This window comes from Podarcis bocagei (genome assembly GCF_964188305.1).
Source record: "Podarcis bocagei genome assembly, chromosome: 7".
Taxonomy (NCBI): domain Eukaryota; kingdom Metazoa; phylum Chordata; class Lepidosauria; order Squamata; family Lacertidae; genus Podarcis; species Podarcis bocagei.
Window position 1 is genome coordinate 48,188,915 of NC_138132.1, and position 26,499 is coordinate 48,215,413.

General features: G+C 43.9%; 2 protein-coding genes across 3 annotated transcripts in view; both read left to right on the forward strand.

The window, feature by feature from the left end:
* The window catches only part of CDH5 (cadherin 5), a 31,475-nt gene extending 16,341 nt beyond the window's left edge, over positions 1-15,134 (forward strand). For both annotated transcript variants that reach the window (XM_081203437.1, XM_081203438.1), the window contains 11 exons: positions 1,056-1,255; positions 3,205-3,493; positions 4,991-5,107; positions 6,027-6,194; positions 7,212-7,399; positions 8,368-8,621; positions 9,083-9,213; positions 10,287-10,411; positions 11,808-11,916; positions 12,394-12,639; positions 12,915-15,134. In XM_081203437.1, the coding sequence (XP_081059563.1) occupies positions 1,056-1,255; positions 3,205-3,493; positions 4,991-5,107; positions 6,027-6,194; positions 7,212-7,399; positions 8,368-8,621; positions 9,083-9,213; positions 10,287-10,411; positions 11,808-11,916; positions 12,394-12,639; positions 12,915-13,423 (2,336 nt within the window). In that variant the 3' untranslated portion in view covers positions 13,424-15,134. The remainder of the gene's footprint in view (positions 1-1,055; positions 1,256-3,204; positions 3,494-4,990; positions 5,108-6,026; positions 6,195-7,211; positions 7,400-8,367; positions 8,622-9,082; positions 9,214-10,286; positions 10,412-11,807; positions 11,917-12,393; positions 12,640-12,914) is intronic.
* A 10,832-nt stretch (positions 15,135-25,966) lies between these two features.
* Positions 25,967-26,499, forward strand: part of BEAN1 (brain expressed associated with NEDD4 1) — a 47,662-nt gene continuing 47,129 nt past the window's right edge. The window contains exon 1 of the mRNA XM_081203439.1: positions 25,967-26,134. The gene's annotated coding sequence lies outside the window, so the exon portion shown is untranslated. The remainder of the gene's footprint in view (positions 26,135-26,499) is intronic.

The window sequence follows — 26,499 nt, forward strand, 5'->3', positions numbered from 1 at the left end:
GAAAGAGTAAACAAATACATGCAAATACAATAATGCAAATGCAAAATAATACAAACGCAAGTGATACGATTCAAAGCAAAATCTTAACATTTCAAAAGTATTAAAAACCCAGCATATCTGTGTTCCTGCCAAAAAGAAATACTTAAGCAGCAGATTTGCCTTATAAGGGTCAGTGAGTGCCAGTGTGATGTAGTGGTTAAGAGTGGTAGACTCGTAATCTGGTGAACCAGGTTCGCGTCCCCACTCCTCCACATGCAGCTGCTGAGTCACCTTGGGCCAGTCACACTTCTCTGAAGTCTCTCAGCCCCACTCACCTCACAGAGTGTTTGTTGTGGGGGAGGAAGGGAAAGGAGATTGTGAGCCGCTTTGAGATTCCTTCAGGTAGTGATAAAGCGGGATATCAAATCCAAACTCTTCTTCTTCTTCTTCCCAGGCAGGGGGAGTGGGGCAAGGCAGATAGAAAATCTGCTTGAAGGCTCTTTTGGAATTTTCTGGTGGAATATGTGGTGATTGCCACCCAATGGATAGTTGTAAGGGGTGGGTAGAAAAGTTCAAAGAGGAGGCAGTTATCATTAGCTACTAGTTTTGGTGGTGATATACTACAGTGGTACCTCAGGTTAAGAACTTAAATCGTTCTGGAGGTCCGTTCTTAACCTGAAACTGTTCTTAACCTGAGGTACCACTTTAGCTAATGGGGCCTCCCGCTGCCGCTGCGCTGCGTGATATCTGTTCTCATCCTGAAGCAAAGTTCTTAACCTGAGGTACTATTTCTGGGTTAGCGGAGTCTGTAACCTGAAGCGTCTGTAACCTGAAGCATCTGTAACCCGAGGTACCACTGTACCACCAAACTTAGAGGTGGCATGCTACTGAATAGCAGCTACTACGGAGCAACAGTGAGAGAGGGCTATTGTCCTCATGCCCTGCTTCCCAGAGGCATCTGATTGGCCATTGTAGGAAGTTGGATGCTAGACAAGATAGGCCTTCAGGTGCATGGGGAGAGTTTCATTGGAAAGATCCCAACAACATCTGCAGTCACTGTTTGTATTGCTTTACAGGGCTTTCTTCCACAGAGATGGCAAGATGCTGCCTTCTCCTGCTTTCTTTGTTGCTGGTTCCCACTAGTGCTCATGGGGAAGATTTCACAAGGACTGCTGTTAACAGCAATATTAACAAGCGCATAAAGAGAGAGTGGATCTGGAATAAAATGCATATTATTGAAGAACACAATGGGACTCTACCACATCATGTTGGGAGGGTAAGAATATATTTGTTGAATTTCAGTCCTGCCCATCCTCCCAAATGAATGTAATTTTTACCCTGTTCTTTTACAATTAACGATTGATGAACCATCAATTCATAGTTCAGTTGTAAAGGATGTGCTTTATATGCAGAAAGGCATAAGTACAATTCCTGGAGTCTCCAGTTGAAAGAAACTATCAACGGCTACTAGCTAGGATGGCTATGTTCTGCTTCCATGGCCCAAGGCACTTGCTGTGAATACTGTTGCATGAAGGTCTTGCTTTGGGCTTCCCATAGGCCTCTGGGTTGGCCTCTACAAGAACAGGATACTGGATCAGATGGGTCATTGGCCTGGATCCATCAGGCTCTTCTTATGTTCTTACAAGCAGGTAACTAGTGACGAGGAAGATCTCTGCCTATGAGTTGCAGAGTTGAGATAGATTGACAAATTGTCCAGCGTGGTATGAAGTAGCTTCCTATATTTTTCCAAATTCCTTTTCATTTCTATTGTCTGCCTGTGTGCCAGCCTCTCATCCAACCTGTGGCTGCTGTTGCTGAGAAGACCTTGCTCACTCATAGATGAGGAGACCAATATGGTCTGTATCACTGAGACCTGGGTGCTCCCCTGTGTATTCAGTGCAGTATCAGGGAGGGGAAGTTGCTGTGGTCTATAGAGATTCTCTCTCCCCCTTCAAACTTTCTGTCCTGTTGGGGGCGAGATCTAGAGTGTGTTTTCCTGGCCCTGGATTCAACGAGAGGTCCGGAGAGTGGCAACACATGAAGGGGCCTTTTATGCGGTGGCTCCCCACTTGTGGAATGGTCTCCCAAGGGAGGCTCACCTGGTCCCTTCCTTACATATCTTTACGTGTGAGGCAAAAACATTCTTCTCCCAGGCCTCTGGCTAATTAAACAATTTATGGCCTTTTAAACTGGGTGGGAAGGGATATTGTTTTTGTTTGTTACTATGTTATGCATTTTTGTGTTTATATATTGTAAACAGCAAGTGATTTTCAGGTGAAGGGCAGTATAGAAATTTAATAAATAAAATAAATAGAAATAGAAATTATTCAGCAAACATTAAACAAGCAGTGCACACCACAGCAGTTCCGGGAAATTATTTTGCCCATGAATCTACATGAAAGTACCTAAAGCCATGAAAGATGGAAATCTATCATTTTCTATGAAGCCCTAGTATTATAGCACTATTACCTTTCTGCAAAGCTTCGATGCATTTGCGGGTCTGAGAGCTAACACAAGCATGTTGAGAAGGAATCAGATATATGCTGTTCCTTTCTTGGAAGACGAACGTGCAAACATACAAAGGAAGGAACTCTCTTTGGGGACAATTCCAGGAAAAGAGAGGAAGCTTCGCCATGTCCTACAGAACAAGCTCACATTAGCAGACAGTACTTGTTGCAGTACTCACAGCCTGTCAGGCAAATGCACTGATCCAGAAAGGTCCCCTTCACTTCACTATGACAGCCTGACAGAACCCTGCTAACATTCAGGGAGATGAAAACATACAGCTGCCTCCATCAAGGACAGCATCAAACTCAGCAATGAACACCATCTGAAAAGCTTTGCCTGAGTCACATGCAGTTAATCGAGGGGATTTCATAATACACTGTTCCATTGACTATATTGTTGTATGCCACCCCTATCTCCAAGCAGGACAAGACTCTAAGGGTTCCAGGCAGCTTACCCAGGTTTTGTGTTTTCTTTTGGAAATGAGGCACAGCAAAGACTTTGGTGGCCTTCTATAAATATGGCTTGTTTACACATATATACAACCTGAGCAATGGGTTTTATGAGTCCCTGGCCATTGGCTAGGCTTCTTATGGCTTCTGGGAGTTGTAGTTCAGCAGCATCTGGGGACTGTGTTCCTAAGATTCCTTACTGACTGTCACAATTTTGTTCTGCTTTCACATTTTAATTCTTATTTACAGACTTTGTTGTACTTTTTAGATCACATCAACCATCAGGAATCCCAATGCTAAATACGTTCTTGAAGGGGAAGGTGCTGGGACTCTGTTTAGAGTGGAAGACAGCACTGGAGATGTGTCTGCAAATGAGAGGCTGGACCGAGAGAAGAAAGCTGAGTACCACTTGAAGGCTCACATTCTTGACCGTTTCACCAATAAGTCATTGGAACAACCTTCCGTGTTTCGTATCATAGTCTATGACATCAATGACAATGCCCCAGTTTTTGTTCAAAAAGTGTTTAATGGTTCTGTCTTGGAAATGTCACCACTAGGTAAGCTCATCCCTCTCTTTTAAAAAATGCTACTGTGCTTGCATGCAAAAAAGGGGTACCTTAACAGAAACTAGGCATGGGGAGTCACTTTTTGCCCAAGGGACAGATTCAAACCTAGCCAACCTAGGACCCTAGAAGTTGTTTCTCTGCCCAATAGCAGGCAAGGCTAGAAGTGAAAAGGGAGGGGCAAAAGTCAGCAAGTTGAAAGGCCAACAAAGCAAAAATACCAGCAAAACATTTTTTTTTAATGTGCATATTTTTTATTTATTTTATTTTATTTTTATGTATTCTGCAAACATTTTACATATTCTTAAATTTAAGTCTCCTTTAAGGCTTAGTCTTTAAAGCATCTAAAATGAATGTAAGATACATAAAATGTTAAGTTTAATCAGGAGAAAGCCACAGATAACGTAGAAAGTGACAGGACAAATAAAAATGATAGATGGGTAACATCAAATGATGTCACATGATTGGCAAGTGGGCAGAATTTGCTAGAAATGGGTTCAGAGGCCGGAGGTTTCCCACCACTAATATAAATGAAAAGAAGCATAGATCATCCAGTTGCAGTAAGAAAGCTAACTCTCCCTTAGTTTCTTACACTGAATACTTGCAGAAACAGACCATGGCTCAGAGCCACTCTAGTCATGTGGAGCTAGCCGTGTGCAGTGATTTATGGCCCTGGATGGAGGTTCAAGAGATATCTAGCCAGCTCAGCCAAGCCCAGATTAGCACTTAGATGCATAATGTTCTTTGAGAGCTTACACACACACACAAACACACACACACACACACACAGAGAGAGAGAGAGAGAGAGAGAGAGAGAGAGAGAGAGAGAGAGAACCCACCCTAGATCCCTGGTCTGTAAGTAACCTCTCCCTTCTCTTAGTTAACCCTTTCCATCCTTGACTCGCCACTTGTATGGCTAGCCCCAGAATAGCTTCCTCTTTCACCAAGCCTTTTAAGCTGCTATCTTTCCCAGTCTACATCTGCACTGGAATTGTTTTAAATATATATTTATTGTTTCATCACTTGTTTGTCACCCTGGGCTCCTTTGGGAGGCAGAGCAGGCTATACCTTTATTTGATAGTTTAATTGAGCATTCTTATTATAACCAGTGTGGAGTAGTGGAGTAGAGTTCTGGACCAAGAGCCTGGGTCAGGCACTGTCTCTCTGCCTGGCCTACCTCACAGGGTGGTGGCAGTGATAAAATGGGGAGGGGGAGGAAAAACTGTGTACACTTACATGGCCTTGAGTGCCTTGGAGCAAATGTAGGATAGAAATGTCCTAACTACAGCAGCATTAAATAGGAGGGTTCAAAGTGGTGAGGGAGGAAAAGGTTTGTCTCAGGAGAGTCAATTTTTCACACCTCTTTAAGCAGATTCATCACAGTTCTTGTTGGCAGTTTTTTACACGAACAGAATCTAAACACTAATAATTGAGTATCATCTTTTGGTAACAATCTCTCTGCCCCCCCCCCCTTGCTCTTGCTCTCTCTAGGAACATCAGTCACCAAAGTGACAGCTGTAGATGCTGATGACCCCACAATTCTTGGCAATACTCGTGTTTCCTACAAAGTTATTCAGGGAAACCAATACTTCAAAATAGATGATACTGGTAGGTATGATATCAATAAATTGGCTGGTGAAAAGTAATCCTGCCAGACTCAACTCCTCCCAATTCAGGAAAGCTAGTCCTGGGAAGTCTGAGATCCATAAGTAGAACAAAGCGCTCTTATTGCTCACACTAACAGGCAAGCCTGTGTAGGAAACTTCTGTGTAGAAGTCAGGCCACACCACATCATCTGTCAAGTCAGCTTGTTGATCTGTCAACCTTTGAGAACTTTCAGACTCACTGTGAAATACCGTAATATACTTCTGCGTACCCACCTGCTGAGTCTTCCAAGCAAGCAGAAACCAATGCCTTTTTGACAGGAGTGCCAACTTGGCCCTGCAAACATGGGTGCCCGGGGCTGTGAGTGCCATGCAGTGTGCATGGCCCTGGCACTAAAATTGTGGGTGCCCAGCCACTTCATGGGGAATTTTGTGGGAGCTCAGGCACTCAGGGACTCAGGGAGTTGGCACCTATGCTTTCTGATGGTCCCATTTAGCTTCCAAACCAATAGATATGAAACCACCAAAGTTTGGGATTAGAAGGATCTTTGAAAAGTTCAAAGGATTTCTCACCCCCTCATCTGCTGATGAGGAGCAAACATTGACAGCTGGCTTTTCTAGATTTGAAGCAGGTGGGTAGGCATGTAGGTGGGTAGACCATACCACACATAAAGTTTACCTTGGAAGGATGGAAAGGGAGAAGAGAGGACTGCCTTGGAGAAGACGGCTGGACAACCAAAACTGGCAAGTAGTGACCTGAGGGAGGGAGTCAAAATTCTGTTAACTGTTTTTAAAATTAAAAATAAATGCTAAATTAAAGGCAAGCAGTAGAAATTTAGGTTATACAGCTTAATAGTAAAAAAAAAATGTTGAGGTGATAGATGAGGCAGATACATGTTTAGCTTTCTTCTTTTCTTTTACAGGAACAATCTACACAGCTGTACCGGATTTGGACAGAGAAAAAAACCCTGTTTATACAATTGTGGTAGAAGCAGTGGATGGCCACGGTCTACACTCAGAAGAATCAGGCACTGCTACAGTCCGCATCTCATTGACTGACATCAACGACAACTTCCCAACATTTAGGAAAAGTTAGTTTTGCAAAATCAGTGAATTAAATTCGATGAAGCCATCTGCTCCTAACTCAGTTCATGGAAATTGCATTCAGTTGGATGTAATGCAGTGTGGGTTCCAAATCTGACTAGATATTTAGAACATTTGTATATTGCGTGACAGCATGTCAGACCACTGATGCATCCAGTACAGCATGTCTACACTGGCTGGCAGTGGCTGTCCAGCGTTTCCAAGAAGGGGGCACTGCATACTGCTAGGCAGATTAGACAGTATTAAGCTAGATGAATCAATGGTCTGACTCTTTCTATGGGTGTTATGCAATTCTACTTTTACTCAGAGTAGACCCATTGAAGTTAATGGACACGCCTAACTTAAATCCCTTAATTTCAGTGGGTCAGCTCTGAGTAGGACTAAGTTGGTTACAGCCCTGTGTTCCTTGAAGCTAACACAGCCTTCTGTCCATGCCACCAACTGACACACCATCATTTCCCATTCATTCAGTGAAAAAAAGAAAGAAAGAAAGGGTGGGTCTACAGCAAACAGTTAGATTTACACACAGAAGCTACAGTTTAGGGCCTCAAATTAGAAGGGGCCTCTAAATACAAAAATATTGAATTTCAAGTTTTACATAACTGGTTAAAAATAAACAGGCATATCACAAGTGGGGATGTAAGAAGGCTGCACTTTCTGTTGTGATCTGTATTTGTCACAAACAGTGCTGTTTCCATTCTGCTGCAGTTTGGTTTCTGCCAAATATTCTGTTATTCATCACGTTGTCCATTATTTAATGTATGTTATGTAAGCTACTCCAGGGGCAGCCTGTTTCCAACAGCTGATCCCGATGCAGCCCCTTAGCTAAAAGGATACCCAGGCCTCAGAGCATGAAAACACTCAAGATGGCCACACATAAGGCCAATGCCACACAATTTAGTGATAAAAATTGAAATGAGAAAAATGATGATCCTTTTGTTAGCAAGAACATGTGTTCTGGTTTTCCTTTTATTCCAACATACTTTTATTTGTTTGTTTTCCAGAAAACTTCCATTTTGAAGTCCCTGAAAATACCAGGTTAGGCGGTGAAGTTGGTAGACTGGAAGTTGAAGACATTGATGAGCCACAGAACAGAAATACAAAGTACAGTTTTGTCCAAGGACCTTACCAAGATACCTTCAGAATAGAACCAAACCCCTTCACAAATGAAGGAATAATTAGACCTAAGAAGGTATGGTGATGATCAGTGTATCATTGTTTACATCAGGGGTGGGGAATCTTTGTGAGCCCAAGAACTACCTTCCCTTAATTTTCTGGGAGCACGTGCCCATGGTTGGTGGGGCCAGTACAAAAGACGGATGGGACAACCACTTTCTCGCACACATTCATTCATACATCTAGACACATCCAGTATACCCGAAGGAGTGTCTCCAACCCCATTGTTCAGCCCAGCCACTGAGGTCCAGCTCTGAGGGCCTTCTGGCAGTTCCCTCACTGCACAAAGTGAGATTACAGGGAACCAGACAGAGGGCCTTCTTGGTAGTGGTGCCCGCCCTGTGGAATGCCCTCCCATCAGATGTCAAGGAAATAAACAACTGTCTGACTTTTAGAAGACATCTGAAGGCAGCCCTGTTTAGGGAAGTTTTTAATGTCTGGTGATTTATCTTTTTTATTATTATTATCATTAATTCTGTTGGGAGCCACCCAGAGTGGCTAGGGAAACCCTGTCAGATGGGCTGGGTATAAATAAATAACATTATTATTATTATTATTATTATTATTATTATTATTATTATTATTACCCACTGTCACACAACAGGCTAATAATTGACTAAATAAATCTACATGGGTACAAAACTTCCAGAAGAGTTTGCAAGAGTTTCCATTAAATTAAATTCCAGGTTCATTCCAAAATGGGCTTTGCAGTCCAGAAATATAAATATAACTCTCTCCATAGGAGCAGGACCACAGCTCAGTGGTAGAGCATCTGCCTTGCATGCAAACACATTGGGTTCAATATCCAACATCTCCAGGTAGCACTGGGAGAGACCTCAGTCTCAGACCCTGCAGAGCTGCTGCCAGTCAGTGTAGATAATAGTGACCTAGCTTCCTGTGTTCCTAAATATAAAAAATATGTTCATTGTATACACAGTGTCCCTTTTTATTGTGTACTGATAATGTTCGTGTGTGTGTTTTTAGCCACTGGACTTTGAGAAGGTATCCTCCTACAAGTTTGATGTTGAAGCAACTGATGCCGACATTAACTATGCATATTCCAGAACGAAAGGATCCAAGAGTATTGCAAGTGTAACAATCAAAGTTCTCGATGTTGATGAACCACCTGTCTTTTCCCAACCTTTCTATATATTTGAAGTTCAAGAAGAAAGTGACATCAAAAAGGTTATCGGATCTGTGTCGGCACATGACCCAGATAGAGCAAAACGGCAAATAAGGTAACAGAAAGTTTCTTCTGTACCCAAAAGGTGCTTAGTCAACTGAGTCTGCATCCCTTGCAACAACACTTTATCCACAATACAGCCCATGATAATGTGTTGAAGAACTGATTTTTTATACTGTATAATGCAGCGATGAAGAGCCTATGGCCCTCCAGATGTTGTTTAACCAGAGGCATAGCATGGGCAGGGCCAATGAGGCCATGGCTCCAGATGCACATTTCCCAAGACATGTGGCCGGGCCTTTGGGGCTGGGGCTGGGGCAGAGCCTCCTTCTCGTGGTCGCAAAGGGACTCTGGCGCATGCCCTGCCCCTGAGCTGGCCGTGAGGGAGGGAGACAGCACTATGCCTCATGTTCCCCTTCGCTGTCCAATGACTCATCCCCCGGCCCCAACTCTGTCTCTGCCTTGGCTCCTCCTCAGATACTACTTTGATACCATTTTTTAATGCACCCAACACAGATATCACATCCTGAGATCCAGTTATTTCAAAATATCCACGAAGGGACATATTTTTGCCTTGAAGCCTTTGGACAGGGAAGAAAGTGCCTGGCATAACATAACTGTGGCAGCCAATGAACTGGAGCAAGACAGTAAGTATGAACTTGTGTCACTAGGGAATTTGACAAGAGTGAGGCACCCAGCCATTCCCTCTTCTTTGCAGATTGCAATAAGCAGGCAAAATACCAAGTCCTCCCTCTTTGAACCTTTTTGCTGTTGTATCCATGCCGTGAAAGCCAGTCTTCAGTGGAGACCATCCCAAGGCCTTGTGCCAAGTGGATGGCACCAATCATGAGGGTCTTACTATCTGATTCACTCCCCCACTCCTCCAATCCTGTCAAGGATATGATTTTATGTTAAAAACCCATATTTGCATGATAATACAGCATCACGGAATGCAGGGAGGGAGGGAGGAATTCAAATCAGTTCACATTTAAAGGTGTATCTACCTAGTTCGCACTTTCCTAAACTATAGCTATACAGCCATCCTTCGAAATTCACAGTTGTTTGAAATTTGCAATGCAGGTTTCTCACCAAGACATGCTTATAAAAATGCATAGAGTAGAGTGAGCATAAAAAATGTGTGTATTGGTGACAATGCCATACAAAAACATGTTATATTAGGGGAAATTGCTTTGAAAAATACATACATTAGGGGAAACTGTATACAAAAATGTGCATATCAGGAGAAATTTGCACTAAAATACTGGTGAATTTTCATGAGAACATTATTGGAGGGGGGAATCACAAACTGATGTAGAAATGTGGAAAGCTGGACTTTAGACTGGAAAAATTTGAAACTGACAGAAACCAAAATTGATAGATTTGCCCGTCCCTACGTGGAATGAACCATCTGAAAAGCAGATTCCTCAGCTCTCTGCAAGTTGCATCCAATGGATATCAGAATTGGATACAACCCTATGTGAGCCAAAACCCTGCTTTTTAGGATTCCAGATCACATGAAGATAGCCCTAAGCGAACAATTGTGCATTACACGTGGCAGTTCTCTGCAGACATTCTTACATGTCTCAGAGTTGAGGCCAGCCAACCAGGTTCCTCCACTCTGATTCACTCACCGCACTGATGTGGTGTGAATACTGGTTGCCTCTATTTGATTTCAGATGGATGCCTGATTGATAAATCTGTGATTTTCTTCTTGCTTCAGGAATTGTGCCCAATCTAGAAACCCACGTACCAGTTTACATTAAAGTTACTGATATAAATGACAATGCCCCAGAATTTGCTGATGTTTACAATCCTAAAGTGTGTGAAAATGCCGCACCAGGAAAGGTAAAGTATCAGAACCAAACTGCTTTTACTACTCAGCCACACAGACCAGCAATCCTTGCCAGCCTAGGAAGTTGGATGGGGAAGTTTCCAGTTCGCTCCACATTTTGGATTGAATCTTCCCATTTTGCCCCCCTTAAACCTATGTGCAAATCAGAACACTGATCTGCAGATATATTCTCAGAAAATATTTCCCAAAATTAAACCCCTTATTAAGGAAATGCCTTTGGGGTTCTTCAACTCCAAGAGTATCATTATTAAAAATGCAACTGCAAATAAAACAAGGAGGATTTGGTATTATATCACCAAGCTTATTTATTGACAAATACTAGAAACTTGAAACCCAAAATTAGTGATAACTTCCCAACCTGGGCAACCCTAGAATATAGATGTATAGCTCCTTTATCTTAGGGACTGCACTAGGATCACAATATGTTAAAACCCTGGATTCTCCTGAAAGAAGATTGTCAGCTAGAAAATATGGAACACAATGATTTTCCTATGGAACACATGATTTTCCTATGCAAAACTGACTTTGTGGGGAAATCCCACTTTAAAAATCAGGGTGGGGTGGGGAATGTGAAAGAACAGGATGGAGGCAAGCATATTGACTTTAGGCCAATTAATAGATGAGAATGATGAATTTTATACTTGTGCTATATTAAACTAAAAACACCACCTATTTGATTCGGCCCAGTGGCAATATTTGCAGCTGCACCATATGCTAACATCTTTATTTGGACTGGCAGATTTTACAGCATCTAATACACCTAAGATAATAAAACAATTGGTTAAATCCTCTCAGACTAAAAAGCTGGTGAATGTTTTCCACAGATACCTGGTCTCAATTAATCAATTTGACATACAGCATCTGAGAAATGAATAGAATAAAGAATTGGAGGTTCCTATTTTACCTAAGCAGTGGGACAATAATTTAGCTTCTATAGTTAATGTTTTATACAACAAAAAATAATATTAAGAATCTATTGCCCTTAGTTTCAAAACTGTTTATTTCATATTGTATCACAATTTCAAGCATCTTTATATTTTTCTTTAATATTTGCTTTTGCTTTTGTTTTGTGCTTTTTCTTTTCTTTTCTTTTCTTTTCTCACTGAAAATTTTCGATAAAATATAACTAAGAAAAAACTGATCTGCAGATGAAGCCACATAATCAACAACTGTACTTATGAGGTGCTTCAAGGACTGGCTTTTTCTTCTTTTTAACCTTTTTAACCTGTTACACTGCTCCACAAAAGCCCGTGGCTGTGTGGTACAATATATTTTTCAAATTGCTCCCAGGGAGTGACTGTACCTCATAACATGAAGTCTCTTCCTGGGCAGTTGTTTGAGGGAAAAGATGGCCCTGTGTATTCACGACAACCTTTTCAATTCCTGTAGACTGTTATCATGATTTCTGCTGTGGACAAGGATGAAATGTCACCAGGAGTGAAATTCAGGTTTTCCTTGGTGTCTGAAGAGAGCAACTTCACTCTAATTGACAATCACGGTACGTTTCTGTGGATTTCATGAGGTGGCAAAAAGGAAACATTGTGTGAATGTTAACTAGCCATGCTCCAAATAGAGCTTCATGGTTTGCTTGTCCCTATTTATAAATTATTTAGGGCTGTCTATATATTGTATTGTATATATTGTATAATCATTTATAGAACATTTCTTAAACTGCCAGCTCATTCAAAACTATCATGGTGATGTACAACACAAGCACTAAAACATCACAAAATTAAAAAAAATACAGAACAAATGACCAACACTGAATCAAACTGATGCTCTAAAACTGCTAATTTCCCAAAACAAACCACTCCTGTATAGAAGAAGTCTTGATGACTCCTGGCCACCCAGACATTTTCTGGGTTCCTTAAAAGATTACTTTGCCTCAGGAGCCTCAGGAGCAGACTGCTGGCATTCCTACAAGGCAATCACCATTTGAGATTATCACTTAATGAGACGCTATTGCCTTCCTCAGATAGCACAGCGAATGTCACCGTCAAATACGGACAGTTTAATCGGGAACTAGTCAAAACCCATTACTTGCCTATCATCATCTCTGACAACGGCTCACCCCAGCAGAGCAGCACAAACACCCTTGCCATCCATGTCTGCAAGTGCAGCGAGGAAGGGGACTTCACTTTCTGCGAAGAGCCAGCAAAACAAATGGGAGTCAGCGTCCAAGCACTACTTGCCATCTTGGTCTGCATCATCACCATCATTGGTAAATCTACTCAAAAATATTCACATTTCTGGCCTTCCCAGGGGAAAGGGGGAAAGACCCCTTTTATTACATATAAGGAACATAAAGGGGTGGCAGAAAGGGATATGAAAATGGAGTAATTTTGCTCTTTAAGGTCATGCGGTAGCAACCATTTTTCAGAGATGGTTACTTCTCCCACCTTGCCAAACCTCAGGTTGAATCAGGTTACGTTTTCTATTCAGCCACATGCTTGTTTTGCTTCTCCATTCTGCAACTAATTTATGATTTGTTTGCAGTGATTATGGTGCTAATAGTTATGAGGAAGCGACACAGGAAAGACCTGAACATTCTCAGGAAGAATGTGACGGATATCCACGAGCAGCTGGTGGCCTACGATGAAGAAGGTGGTGGTGAAATGGACACCACCAGCTACGATGTGTCAGTCCTCAACTCAGTCCGCCAGACCAGCATGAGGTCACCCAGGATGACCACGGAGAACAGGCCTTGCGTGTACTCCCGTGTACAAAAGCCCCCAGGAAATGGGATCTCGGGCACTGGAGAAATGGGCATTATGATTGAGATGAAAAAAGACGAAGCTGACAACGACGGGGATTTGCTGCCATATGACACTCTCCACATATATGGTTATGAAGGGGCCGAGTCCATTGCAGAATCCTTAAGCTCTTTGGGATCAGGATCCTCAGACTCTGACATCGACTATGATTTTCTGAATGACTGGGGTCCCAGGTTTAAAATGCTGGCAGACCTTTATGGGCTGGAACCCAGTGAAGATCTTCTGTATTGAGCGTTCTGTATTGACAGGTTCCCCCAGCCTTAGCCACAGACAATGTGGCTAAGAAAATGTTGGTTCAGAAGACGGAACCAACTAGCAATTCCTGCATTCCCAATACCTAAATCAGCTCAACATACTTTTTTCTGAGCAGGTTTACATGACCAGGATGATAGACAGCAAAAGCGATGACTTTTGAGCACTTCAGAAGGGACTCCATGAGCATACTAATGCATCCTGCACATGAGGGAGGACCCTGATTGGGCCACATAGAGTCCTTTCTGGTGCACTCTGACACATGTATAAACAGCAAGGGCAGGGCTAGATCCCAAGGCACACACACATTTCAAAGTGTGGCTCTTTTCCAGCCAAGCATTAATGATCCTTTCTTGCTTATTTTAGTTACTTAGAATATCTGCCCTTTTAAGTCAAAACCCACCCATGATTCTGGAAGGAACAATTTCTGGGACTTCAGGGAGTGCAAATTTCCTAGTCTCGGGTGTAGGTTTCATTTGATTGCAACTTCCATTATGCATGTATATACAGGCTAACTTTTTATTCATTTTTAAATGCTTTTTTTTTTCCAAACACAGCTGAAGAAATTCAGCTGCATCAGGGAACTTTTCCAAGTTACAAGCCTCATTAACTGTGAAACTATCTTAACACTTTTCTTCTTGCTGGTGCCCCCCACCCCTTCTTCCAGGTACTGTAAACATGGATATTTCAAGCATTTGATGCTTCCAAAACACCGATAGGAGATTCATCACTGATTTGACCTTTCCAAAACTAGCCTAGACCTTTCCCAGGTGCTGTGTTGCCTGTTATCCAGTGGAGGCTGGTGTCCATTGAGACTGGAAGAGCAGAAGATAAGGAGGCCAACAGTAGGGGGCACTAAAGCGAGTGATAGGAGGGGCCAACTAATTCTAGTTTTGTCCCTATTCTCCTCTCTGCTGAGTTAGACAATGGCAGCTCTGAGACTAAGGATGAGGAGGCAGACAGCCTGTGCTACCTCTTGGACCTGTGAGGAAGTAGGTAGGTGGGGGCCAGCTGAGGACAGGCTGAACTTGGAGGGGACAGTGCCCCACTTGCCCCAGTGGACTAGTCTCCATTGCTGTTACCTCCTCCCCCAGTCTACATTACAACTGTGCCCTGATATCTACTGCTTCTTCATCCGCCGAGTTCCTCCCCCCCCCACCATCCCCATTCTTCTGTTTACCATGTTGTCTAATGAAGACTTCTTTTTGAAAAACTCCAAATCTTCCCACCTATTGTGTGATATTTTGGTTGCCCTGATACAGATTTTCTTGTTTTCTAATGGGCCAGCATGACTACCTTTACTTTTTCTGTGAGCAGGGTATACTCATTTTCACTAGCATGCAAAATCCAAAATATACATATAAGTATGGTTCTACTAAATAATGTATGGCTATTATTTGTTTAACAAAATATTCCTACTAATGAAAGTAGTTGGGTGTAATTAATGTATGTGATGTTTAACCAGTGAGGTTAATTATAAAATCATTTAAAGCTATTGTAAGGCAATTGTAAACGATATCCAGTTTTTAAAGTGTCCTGTGATCCTTGTATTTTGTAATCTGTTTGTGTTAAAAGCTACTCTACTGTACATCAATGGTTTTTGCACTGGATAGTTTCATTTTCTATTTAAGTTGTATGTATGTATGTTGTGGATGGGGAAGATTACTTACATAAAAGCCAAATTCATGTATACTTGCATTTGTCTGCTCATTAGTAAGATCTTCGGGCAAACCTATGGTGACTTTAGTGCATTTAAAAGCAGGGGAATCTACAAACTGGATGATAAAATCTGCTTATCAGATTGCTGAGGAACCACTTCTTCCCTTATGTTTGTATGTCACCCCCAAGGCATAAAAGGGCTATAAATGTACTGAGGAATGGGGTGTAGCTCAGTGGCACAGCACACCCTTTGCATGCAGAAATTCCCAAATTCAGTCCCTGGCATCTCCAAGCAGGACTGGGAAATATCCCTGAAGAGAAACCCAGCCAACCAGCATCCACTATACTGAGACAGGTGGATTAATAGTCTGGCTCAATATAAGGTGATATTGTTCCTGTGTTCCTAGCGCAGCACTCTCTCATTTGTTGGATTTGTCTTACTGTATAGCACACTTACCACAAAAAAGTGCCTATCTCAGGGGTAAGCTCATTGAACTCAGGGGGGATTTTCTTCAAAATAAAATAAACACTCCGTAGCCTAGGGAGTAAAACATGGCCTAGTTAGCAAACATTGTTCTTGACGACTTAAAAGATGCTTTGCGAAATAATTGCTAACATCCAGCATATTTGTCAAACAAAGTAGCAGAGAACAGCTGCTGAATTATGTTTCACCCCTGGGCACCTTTCGAAATAATCACTTGTGCTGGCCTATTTATGCCTTCCAAGGTGTCAATGAAAATTCCCTTCAAAGAACTGTGGCACACCTGAGAAGGAGCTTGTGGTTGCACTTGGTGAAGGCATCACATAAGCAAGGTGCTTGGAGCAATGTTCATGTGACCTATGTAAAAGGATACGGGATGGTGTGCAGTGTTGCAAACCCATCACAACCTCCAAATATTCATCAAAAGGTTGGGTTGGAGCCTGTGCAGATACAGCTGTATACCTTCTGGGTCTCTCATGGAGGTTCAAGAGGTTTTGTAAGGGTACTATTTGCATTGATGGAATCTGCTAATGCACATTTCTTCCTGCATAGGCTCTGTTCTAACCTACCAATGAACGCATTGTGATATATTGGTCACAAGTGAGACCTGATGGCATGGTCTTGTTTCCGATAACCATACATTTGCATTTATGTAAATAGGGTTTGGGCTTCTTCACTCACTCACCCTTGCCCTGAGACATGCAGATTACAACCCCAGAAACAGGATCGTCTTGCATGCCCTTCAAGGAAGGCTCAGTACAGGAAGCCTCGTTCATCTTTCAAACCAGCACTCCTGCTGAAAGCAGTTGGAGTCATTTACCTTTTCCATACTCCCTTTCACACACCTGACCCAGCTGAAGAGGCAGTCCAGTGAGACTGTCCCCTCCTTTCCATTTCTACGTGTTATATCATTTCTCTGAGTACTTTAAAATTGTAAACCGCCCTGGGTGCAATGATGGAAAGGTAGTATATAAATGAAATAAATAATAGCTAACTGGCCAGAAGATTTTAACAGTTCAGCAAAAGAACAGAATGGGCCAAAAACCTCATCCAGTTCTCCCAGTGGCCATTCAGATGCCTACAAGAAGCCCACAAGCAGGACCTGAGTACAACAGCACTCTCCCCACTTGTGAATCCTAGCCACTGGTATTTGGAGACATACAGTGGGACCTCAGGTTAAGAACTTAATTCGTTCCAGAGGTCCGTTCTTAACTTGAAACTGTTCTTAACCTGAGGTACCACTTTAGCTAATGGGGCCTCCCTCTGCCGCCACGCTGCTGCCGCGTGATTTCTGTTCTCATCCTGAAGCAAAGTTCTTAACCCGAGGTACTATTTCTGGGTTAGCGGAGTCTGTAACCTGAAGCATCTGTAACCTGAGGTACCATTGTACCACCAAACCTAGAGGTGGCATGCTACTGAATAGCAGCTACTAGGGAGCAACAGTGAGAGAGGGCTATTGTCCTCATGCCCTGCTTCCCAGAGGCATCTGATTGGCCATTGTAGGAAGCTGGATGCTAGACAAGATAGGCCTTCAGGTGCATGGGGAGAGTTTCATTGGAAAGATCCCAACATCTGTAGTCATTGTTTGTATTGCTTTACAGGGCTTTCTTCCACAGAGATGGCAAGATGCTGCCTTCTCCTGCTTTCTTTGACGCTGGTTCCTACTAGTGCTCATGGAGAAGATTTCACAAGGACTGCTGTTAACAGGGATTGTTCTCTTCAGATGGTCAGTATCAAAGTGAACGCTCAGTCCCATTAAGGAAACATAAACCCACAATCCTGTTGTCATTAACATGATGGGCCATTGGCTCCCTTCAGGTCTTTGATAGTGGAATTAATTAAGCACACAAGAGTGGGGGGCTGCAGGGAGTAACATGCTAGCTCCATTAACTTGTGTATACTGTGGATCCAAAAATGGCTGTTGGCAGGGAAGAAGCACATCCACCTTACCCTTGTGGTATCCTTGCTGGGGGTCATGAGATTCTCTCCCCTAAGCAAGTTAACAGAGGGATTGCTCTCTCCAGTAACTTGCACAAGAACAAGAAAGACAGCTTGCATCCCAGAAACATCAGGGAGGGGTGACTCATCACTCCTAGCAAGGACCCTGCTGCTTCCTTCCTGCCCCATCAGGCTCACTGTCTACCAGCCGACACTGTTGCTGCTCCACTTCAGTGCCTGCCCATTGCCTCTCCAGGTTTCTTTTGTGTAAACAAATACAGTGGTACCTCGGGTTACATACGCTTCAGGTTACATATGCTTCAGGTTACAGACTCCGCTAACCCAGAAATAGTACCTCGGGTTAAGAACTTTGCTTCAGGATGAGAGCAGAAATCGTGCTCCTGCGGCGTGGCAGCAGCAGGAGGCCCCATTAGCTAAAGTGGTGCTTCAGGTTAAGAACAGTTTCAGGTTAAGAACGGATCTCAGGAATGAATTAAGTACTTAAGCCGAGGTACCACTGCACATTGGGAAATCATGGATCTTGTTTGTAACATAAGTAATTTGGCCCTCAAACAGCCATGTAACTGAGTCTTCAGTGAAATCAGCATATATCTATATTTAGTTGTGGCATGTACACAAATGAGCAGCAGGTGGCACTCAGCTCCAGCAATGCCATAATTAAGACAACACACTTCTGCAGTTCTGTTCCCTGCCATTGCTTTTTGCATAGACTGAATACACTGCCATCAGGATTGGATGCTTTCATGCATAGCCCTGCGCTGCCTCTAAAACGTGGTCTCTGCATGCAGCAGAATGAAGTGGGGATGCAGTAGTAGACTTGAGGTGACAGAATGGCAGGTATCACTTCAGAAAATAGGGCAGAGGTCAAATTTGCTCCTCTAAGTTTTTGCTTTTCATTTTAAAAAACAGAACTCCCTGCAAACGGAAAACTAGCAGAACAGGGAACAAGACTGGGCTAGACTCTTTCTTCCTAATCTCCTAGCTTTGAACAAGAAGATTTTTATTTTTCTTTATGAGGAAGAACATTTAAAAATGGCCCTACCTAAATTTGGTCTGACATGGTACAATCCAGTCTGCCACCTCAGACAATGTGTAGACTTTCCCTTAGGGACTCTGAGGCATACGGGCACTGGGAAGAGCTGTTCGCAGGGTTGGCATTAGCTATGTACTCACCAAGGCCCATATGCTAATAGGAGGCAATCCTAGGTCATTAACACAATGGGCCATTAGCAACTCAGTACTATTGGCACTGCTCATTCCCTTGCCTAATTCTGGGCCTAATCACAACAATTTCTAGAGTTAGAGGACAAGATGTGCCGTGGTTACTATTCTTTTTCTCTTTCCTCTCATTTGCTCATCGGGCAAGTACAGGTGAATAGGCAACAACAGCAAGAAGGAGGAGGAGCATCTAAGCCAGTAGCCACCTCTAGCTGGTTCATAGCAATGAATTCTGGGACAGTTCCAGGTTGTCTGACAATTCCCTCCACCTCTGCCAATGGGCCCTGGCAAGCTTACCGGGCTGCAGTGACAGCACTCTGAGCAGTGCCAAGCACCTGGCTCTTACCACATTTTAGTTTCCCACGACGACTCAAGAGAGAAGCTAGGATGGGGGTATTTGGGGAAATTTAAGAAGTGTCTAGATCATGGGTAGGCAAACTAAAGCCCAGGGGCCGGATCTGACCCAATCGTCTTCTAAATCCAGCCCATGGACGGTCCGAGAATCAGTGTGTTTTTACATTAATAGAATGTGTGCTTTTATTTAAAATGCATCTCTGGGTTATTTGTGGGGCATAGGAATTCGTTCATTTTTTTTTTTCAAAATACAGTCCAGTCCCCCACAAGGTCTGTCTGAAGGACAGTGGACCGGCCCCTGCTGAAAAAAGTTTGCTGACCCCTGGTCTAGTTCCAGGTGCTTGATACGCCAGAAAAGCAAAGTTAAGGGTAGCCCATAGCAGGTTTCATCAGCAAGCCCGTCCAGGGCATTGGATTTTTGTATTTTTTTATATTTGCTGCTGTTTTGCTATGTTACTATGACATTTTTAAATAGTGTTTGTTTGAAATGTGTTCCTGCTTTCTTTGATGTAAACTGCTTTGAGCACGAATATTTTGTGGAAAGTGGCATACCAATAAAAGGACTGAATGAATGAATGGTGCTGCAAAAGAGATAAAAAGGATTAGAAACTTCTAAGGGCATTGTCAAATCATAATAAAGGCAATCCAACAGGTCCTTCAAACTGAAAAACAGCTATATGTGAGCTTCATAACAAACCTTTGTTTGCAGATGATGCTGTTGAATTTTCAAGAGCTCTCTTGGTCTCTATAAAGGAATCTTGACCCTCTATGGGAAAACACCAAAATAAAAGTCTACGTCACTGCTTTTTTTCTGTGGATACTCAAGGGTACGCAGTACCGCCACCTTTTTTTTCCTAGAAGAAAAGCACTTCTTTAAAGTGTGGCACTTACTGTAACAACTTCATGGTGAGTACCGACACCTTTTTTCCTAGAAGGAAAGCACTGGGCTACGTAAAGTCTCCATGCCCCTCTGCAAATGCCTTTTCTTTCTTTCCCAGACTGCAAAAATGCCGTGCCTCCCATTTCTCTTTATATGGCAGTCCTTATCAGCAGGCCTTCATACAACACTTTCCCTCTGACACATGTGCCCATTGCCGCTGGTAGCTCCATACATTTTGTGTGAAAAACCAGCAGACATATAACTTCACATTTTTTTCCTCCAAGGTGCCATTGGGTGCATTTTCTGCTTGCTGATACCCTTCAGAGCACAGTGACACATCTGTGGGAAGACCATTTGTTCCAAATTTTGCTGTATTTTTTAAAACAGAAGGCAAGCCCAAGTATATGACTTGCATGAAACAGCAGGAGGGGAGAGTGCTGCTGTTGTGCTCAGGCCCTGTTTGTAGATTTTCCGCTAAGGCATCTGGCCAGCTACTATGAGAACAAGATGGCGGACTAGATGGGCCACTGGCCTGATCCAGCAGGGCTGTCCTTGTGTTCTTCAGAATGCCAAAACTGGTTCCAACACAGCGTTTTGCCTTATATCACACCCCATGGAATTATTTTGTGTGTGGATTTGTGGGCAAAATCTATGAACTCAAATTCTGTGTTGCGTTCCTTCAGAACTGGCCTGCTAAGACTTCCTGAGTGACCTGCCACCCAATTTATCAGCAGTGCTGTTGCCAGTAGAAATGGGGGGGGGGGACATACCACACAAAGGCTGTCTTTGCAGCTTCCCCTTTGGAGAACACTTCCTTCTTTTTAGCAGCACTTAGGAAATTTCAGCAGAGCACTCAGGCACAGGGTCATCGAATCATAGAACTGTAGAACTGTAGGTTCACTTCCTTTGTTATCTTAACAAGTCATACTTAGGCCATTACCTCACCAGGAAGCTAGCCTAGTTATTCCAGGAAATGAATCCATGCTCGATCCAGGAATTAGAAGGGACTTTGCATACAGCCTACCCCCACCCTAAACTCATAGCAGGGCAGCATATTTGGAGGTGAGGCAAGATAAAATGGGGGGGGGGATCACTTGTATCCTACCATACTTCCAGCACCCAATCTCCTTCTCCTCCTCCTTTTCACCACTTTATTTGTAAAATATCATATCAGTTTTGAGCCACCCTTGGATATTTTTTTGCCCCCATAGATGTCTTTTTTGTTCTCCATGAAGGTCAGTCTTAATGCATTCAGCCTTTCAAGCATGGCCTTGTTTACCAACAGCCCTTTCAGAAAGTGCAAAGGATGCATTTTAAGTGTCTTATACCCAGTAGCTCTTGACATATGCTTTGCTCTCTGCTCTCTCTTTCTTTAGGCAGCATAAAGAGTTCTCAGAAACAATGGTTTTGCCCTTCTCCTTTATCCATCACTAAACCTTGACTCTTTCTTCTAGCAGGATTTTGTATGCCATGACCCTCAATGAGCCTCTTTGTGTGCATCCTTTCCTTTTGGTCTTCTAAACCTCTCTCACATCCCTCTGCAAATGGATTGTCCATCGTCTCAATCTACTGGCAGCCCTTTAAGGATGCTATTCTCTCGTGTACCTAGGTCCTTGGCCTTTTTGCCCTTCCTTTTTCCTCCAAAATATAAAGAAGTCCTGGCTGATCATCTTACCACCTCTTTTTTACAGGTCAAGCTTATTTAAAACACATACTGTCAGAGGAGAAATGTGTGTCACATTCTCATAAGGGAACTATGGACACTTCATAGCCAAAGCTGTGAAACTGAATTCTCTATTTCAGTTCATAACAGAGAACAATCCAGGAGAATACAAAAGGCTGCAAAGTTGAGTAACTTGACAGGCCATTTCTTTTGGGGGGGTTCTCAGAGTTTCATACCTGAGGATAAACTGGTTAGCTTTGAAATGATCTCCTTCAGAATTCTTTTTCTTCCACCTCTTCTGGAAACGTTCCCTTTCTCAAGTCCCAGGGATGCTAATGTGCTCCCTGCTTAAAATGTGCCATGAGTTGCATGCACTTAACAAGAGGCAAGGATGGCCTCCAGCAGTGTGAAATTCAGAGTCCCATCTTCCATTTAACCACCACAAAGTGCCAAGTGGGAGGTGATATTCTCAGTAGGAAAGCAGTTCAATGATTATATAAAAAATAAAAACCCTGCTGGTTTATGACCAGAGTTAAGACTACCTCATGTAGGCCCAAACTCCACAAAGCCAGGAAATGAGAAGCTAAGGCTGCCACCTTAACAGATGTCCCTGGGATCAGCAGTGATGTGCAGTGTCACAACTTATGCTTTTGCTTTATCTTTCAGGCCAAAATCCAGATGAGCAGGATGGTGTCATGACCCCTGACTCTAGCAACAACCTGGACAGTCAGAGGCAGCAGGGGCATCAGGTAGGGAGGCCATTGTGCCTGAAACTCATGAACCCCTGTTCCCCTCACAGAGCTACAATTCCCAGAATGATTTAACAATCAGTTCCTCTTCCCAGGGAACTCTGGGAATTGTAGCTCTTTCATGGGAAGAAGGGGCCTCCTAACAACTTTCAGCACCCTTAATTCTTTGGGGTACAGCTCCCAGGATTCTTTGGGAGGAGACATGGCTGATTAAAGTGGTACTGTGGTGTAAAGTTCAGTGGAGCCTCAATGTACAATTACCCATTTAGGTGGCAAACACTTCACAAACAATGCAAAAAGAGTGGACTGTAGATGCCACATTAAAAATCTTCTTTCAAGGCATTCCACTTGAAGCAGCTCTTAAAGCTAGTCCAGAATGCAACTGAGATACCTTGGATACAATTGGAGAACATTCCCATGGAACCTTCAATTTATGTGCTTGCGTTTCTGCATCCCTCCAGAGCAGCAATTAAAAAACTGGAAAACCAATTCTTGCAGGTTCCCTTTCAAGTCTGAAAACTATGGGAAGTGCAGCTGGCACCTGCAGTGTCCCCTCGTATACCTATTTTAGACCACCTAAGGTTCCGTTATACAGACAAGTTTAGGCATTATAAACAGTGGGCAAGAGCAGGAGTATTCAGGATACAGGACACTCTCCCAAGAGGATGCTCAATTACCATGGAAAATTTAAAGAAACAGCTTGGGAATATTTCAACTAATTGGTTCCAAATGCAACAAATTTGTATACAATACATTCACTCATTTGTTAAATCCAAGGGCTTCAATCCCCGATGAAGTCTGAAGCATTAGGAATTAGATCTAATACAGAGTTTAAAGATGAAGCTTCTCTACTTTATAAAACATTATTGGACCTACAAATGGACACTGGGCAGAGTTTTAGGGAAGTGCTGAAGCCAACTTAGGCCAACAAATTGATGGACACAAATGGTGCTCCCACTGCTTACCATTTTGGCTAAATTGCAGGAAGCCTCTTTAAAGATCATATGAGGGCATTAGATGTCCCTATGCCTTTCAAGAGTTAACTACTTTCTCGCTCTTACGCTGGAGAGGATGTATTTTTAAAGGCACATTCCTTCACGTGTGATGGGAGTGTCTGCTTCTTAAAGATTTCTGGACCCAAATTTTTCCATTGCCATCCATCATTACAGGGCAACATCTTGTCCCCGATCCCAGGTTAGCCCTACTGTCAATGCAAAATGATATCAATCAAGTGTTCAGCATAAAGAGTTGGTCTTCTTTCTTATGACAGCAGCAAGACAAATAGTTGCTTCCAGTTGGAGGAGGAAAACCCTCCCACCACAGAAACCTGGACCCAATAATATGCAGGGACGCGGACTTATAAAAAATATTGGGGGGGCCCGGGAAAGCTCATGAATAATAAATAAGCTCATGAATATGCAGATAAAGTGGTGCCGCCTCCTCGTGAGCGAATAGGGGAGAGCGTGCTGCGCCTATTAATCAGCTCCGAAGGAAATTGGGTGGAGCTTTTGCTCGGGAGGGAGGGCAGGAGGCATGCAGCCCGACCCTGTGCATTTTGGGCTGGGGGAGGGGCGGCGATGGCGCTCTGCTGGAGGGGCGCCCGAGATTATTGGGGGGGCGGAGCCCCCCCAAACGAATTTTTGAGGGGGCTCGGGCCCCCTCAAGCCCCATGGAGTCGGCGCCTATGATAATATGTGCAGAACATGTAGCACTTATGGAATGCTCAGGTCACCATTGGATGGCGATAAGAACAAAGAAAGATGGGTTTGACTCCAAATGGCCTTGATATATATCATTTATTAATAATTGTACAGTAATCCCCCTCATCTCAGTTACAGCAGCCAGTACAGATAAATTATCTTAACATTTTAGATCCACCCTCTGGATGACTGCATACAAGACTTAACAACTGTACATGTAGGTGGCACTTTTTTGCCTGCTAGTTTGATCTGTTTTATTTTTTTTAATTCCACTCTTAGAAGAAAAAGAGAGCAAGAAACATTCATACACCTGAGATGGTGCAGCTGCGTTGCTGAACCAGAGCCAAAATATTGCAATGCCAAACTGATTTCTTTTTCTGGAATAGTCATATTAAAGTGGATAGAACCAGCATCACCTGAAAAGTTCTGAGTCATAGCTGGGGAACCAACTCAATCACTACAGAATAAATTTGATTTAAGTCCTACTGCTAACAGCATAGCATATATTTCCAGACTTAGATTCTTAGCATCATGCTGGGAACTAATCATTTCCTAATTAATGCATTGCTTCCAAACTGTCACTTTTGATAGCTGAAATTGCTTTTGATCGCAGGGCTATTTTCATCCAATGATTTCTTAGAACTGACCTAGAGAACACTAGGTAAAGAGAAAATAATGTAAAGGCATCATTTTCATTGTGCATTCAGGATGGCTTGTGCCCACATGATCTCAGGGCAGTTAGACACAATCCCACTTTTTATACCATAAATATTCTAAGGGTTGTTGTTTTTGTCCTACTTTTAGCATCATAAAAGGTACCCAAGGGTCATCTAGTCCAACCCCTGCAATAAGGGAATCACAGCTAAATCACAGCTTTTGCTGCACAACAGCATGCCTCCAGGTGGCAATAATGTGGCTAGGTGCACACTAGACCTTTAAAGCACATTCAAAGCATATTATTTCCTTCAAATAATTCTGGGCAGTGTAGTTTACCCCTCACCGAGCTATAGATCCCAGCAACAACTGTTAACAAACCATAGTGCCCAGAATTCTTTGAAGGAAAGAATGTGCCTCGAAGGCATAGTTGTGTGTAATAACCATGGGAAAGCTTTGCAAAACAGCTGATAAAGTGTGTAGACAATCCAGAATAAATCTGTCATTAATATGCTATTCTTGTATCAAACACTGCTACTAACGCAAGAGCCAGTGTGATGCAATGGTTAGAATGTTGGACTAGGACTTGTGTCAATCCCCACTCAGCCAGGATGCTCACTGGGTGACCTCAGGTCAGCCACCGCCTCTCAGTCCCTAACCCATCTCACAGGGTTGTGGGGATTGAACGAGGACAGGGACCACCTGGAGCTCCTTGGTGGAAAACCTGGCATAGAAAGACAATCAATCAATCAATCAATCAATCAGTGCTGCAGAATGCATTGGGAGAGGTGGACGGGAGGAAATCCACCTCTTCTTTCTGCACCCGAGATGCTCACATCCTCCTTTCCCTGTGTCTAAAGGTCCACTTTCTTCCTCTACCTCCGGAGCGCTTGGCTGAGCAGAACTTCTACCCCAGCTGAGAAGGGCAGCCGAGGAAGAGCCTGGCGGGGAGGTGGGGGGCGTCCCGGCGCCAGTCCCCTCGGCGCGCTCCGCTGCCCGCCTCTTCTCCGCCACGTCGAGGCGCTGCTGCTACAGGCGGACCGGGCGGCTGAGCAGGCGGGCGGCGGGCTGGGCCCTCGGAGGGAGCCCAGATGCCGCGGCGGCGGCGGCGGCTGCCTGCAGGCGCCAAGCGCACGGCCACCCGAGACTCTCTCGGCAGCCGGCAGCCCGGCGCCGCGCCGCAGCCACTGGGAAGGCGCTGCTGCCACCGCCGGTCGGAGGTCACGGAGCGCCGCGTCCCGCCTCCGCCTCTTCGCCGCTGCTCTGGCCGGGCTGGCGGCGGCGGCGAAAGCGGAAGTCTGCCTCTCTCGCCGTCGTCGCCGGGCTGCAGCCGTCGGAGCGCATGGAGAGATCGGTCGCCTGAATGGGCTCCGGTAAGGGGCAGGGGACGGGGCGACGGATCCTGCGGGAGGGAGGGAGGGCAGGAGGTTCCCTCCCGGGGCTTCTCCCCGCCAGCCCACGCGGCTGTGCACTTGCACCCTGCATTTCCAAAGGCTTCCTTCCTCCATCCATCCTTAAGACGAAACCCACGCGCATCGTTCTTCCCGGGCGCGCATCCCTTGAAATGCCCACGCACCAGGTCAGCCCTCCTCAAGCCGCTGCTCTCCAGATGTTGTCAGACTCCAACTCCCATCAGCACCAGCCAGTATGGCCAGTACTCAGGGATGATGGGAGTTGTGGTCCAAAACATTGGGTGGGGGCGCAAGGTTGGAGAGGGCTGTGCTAAATTTAAACGGGT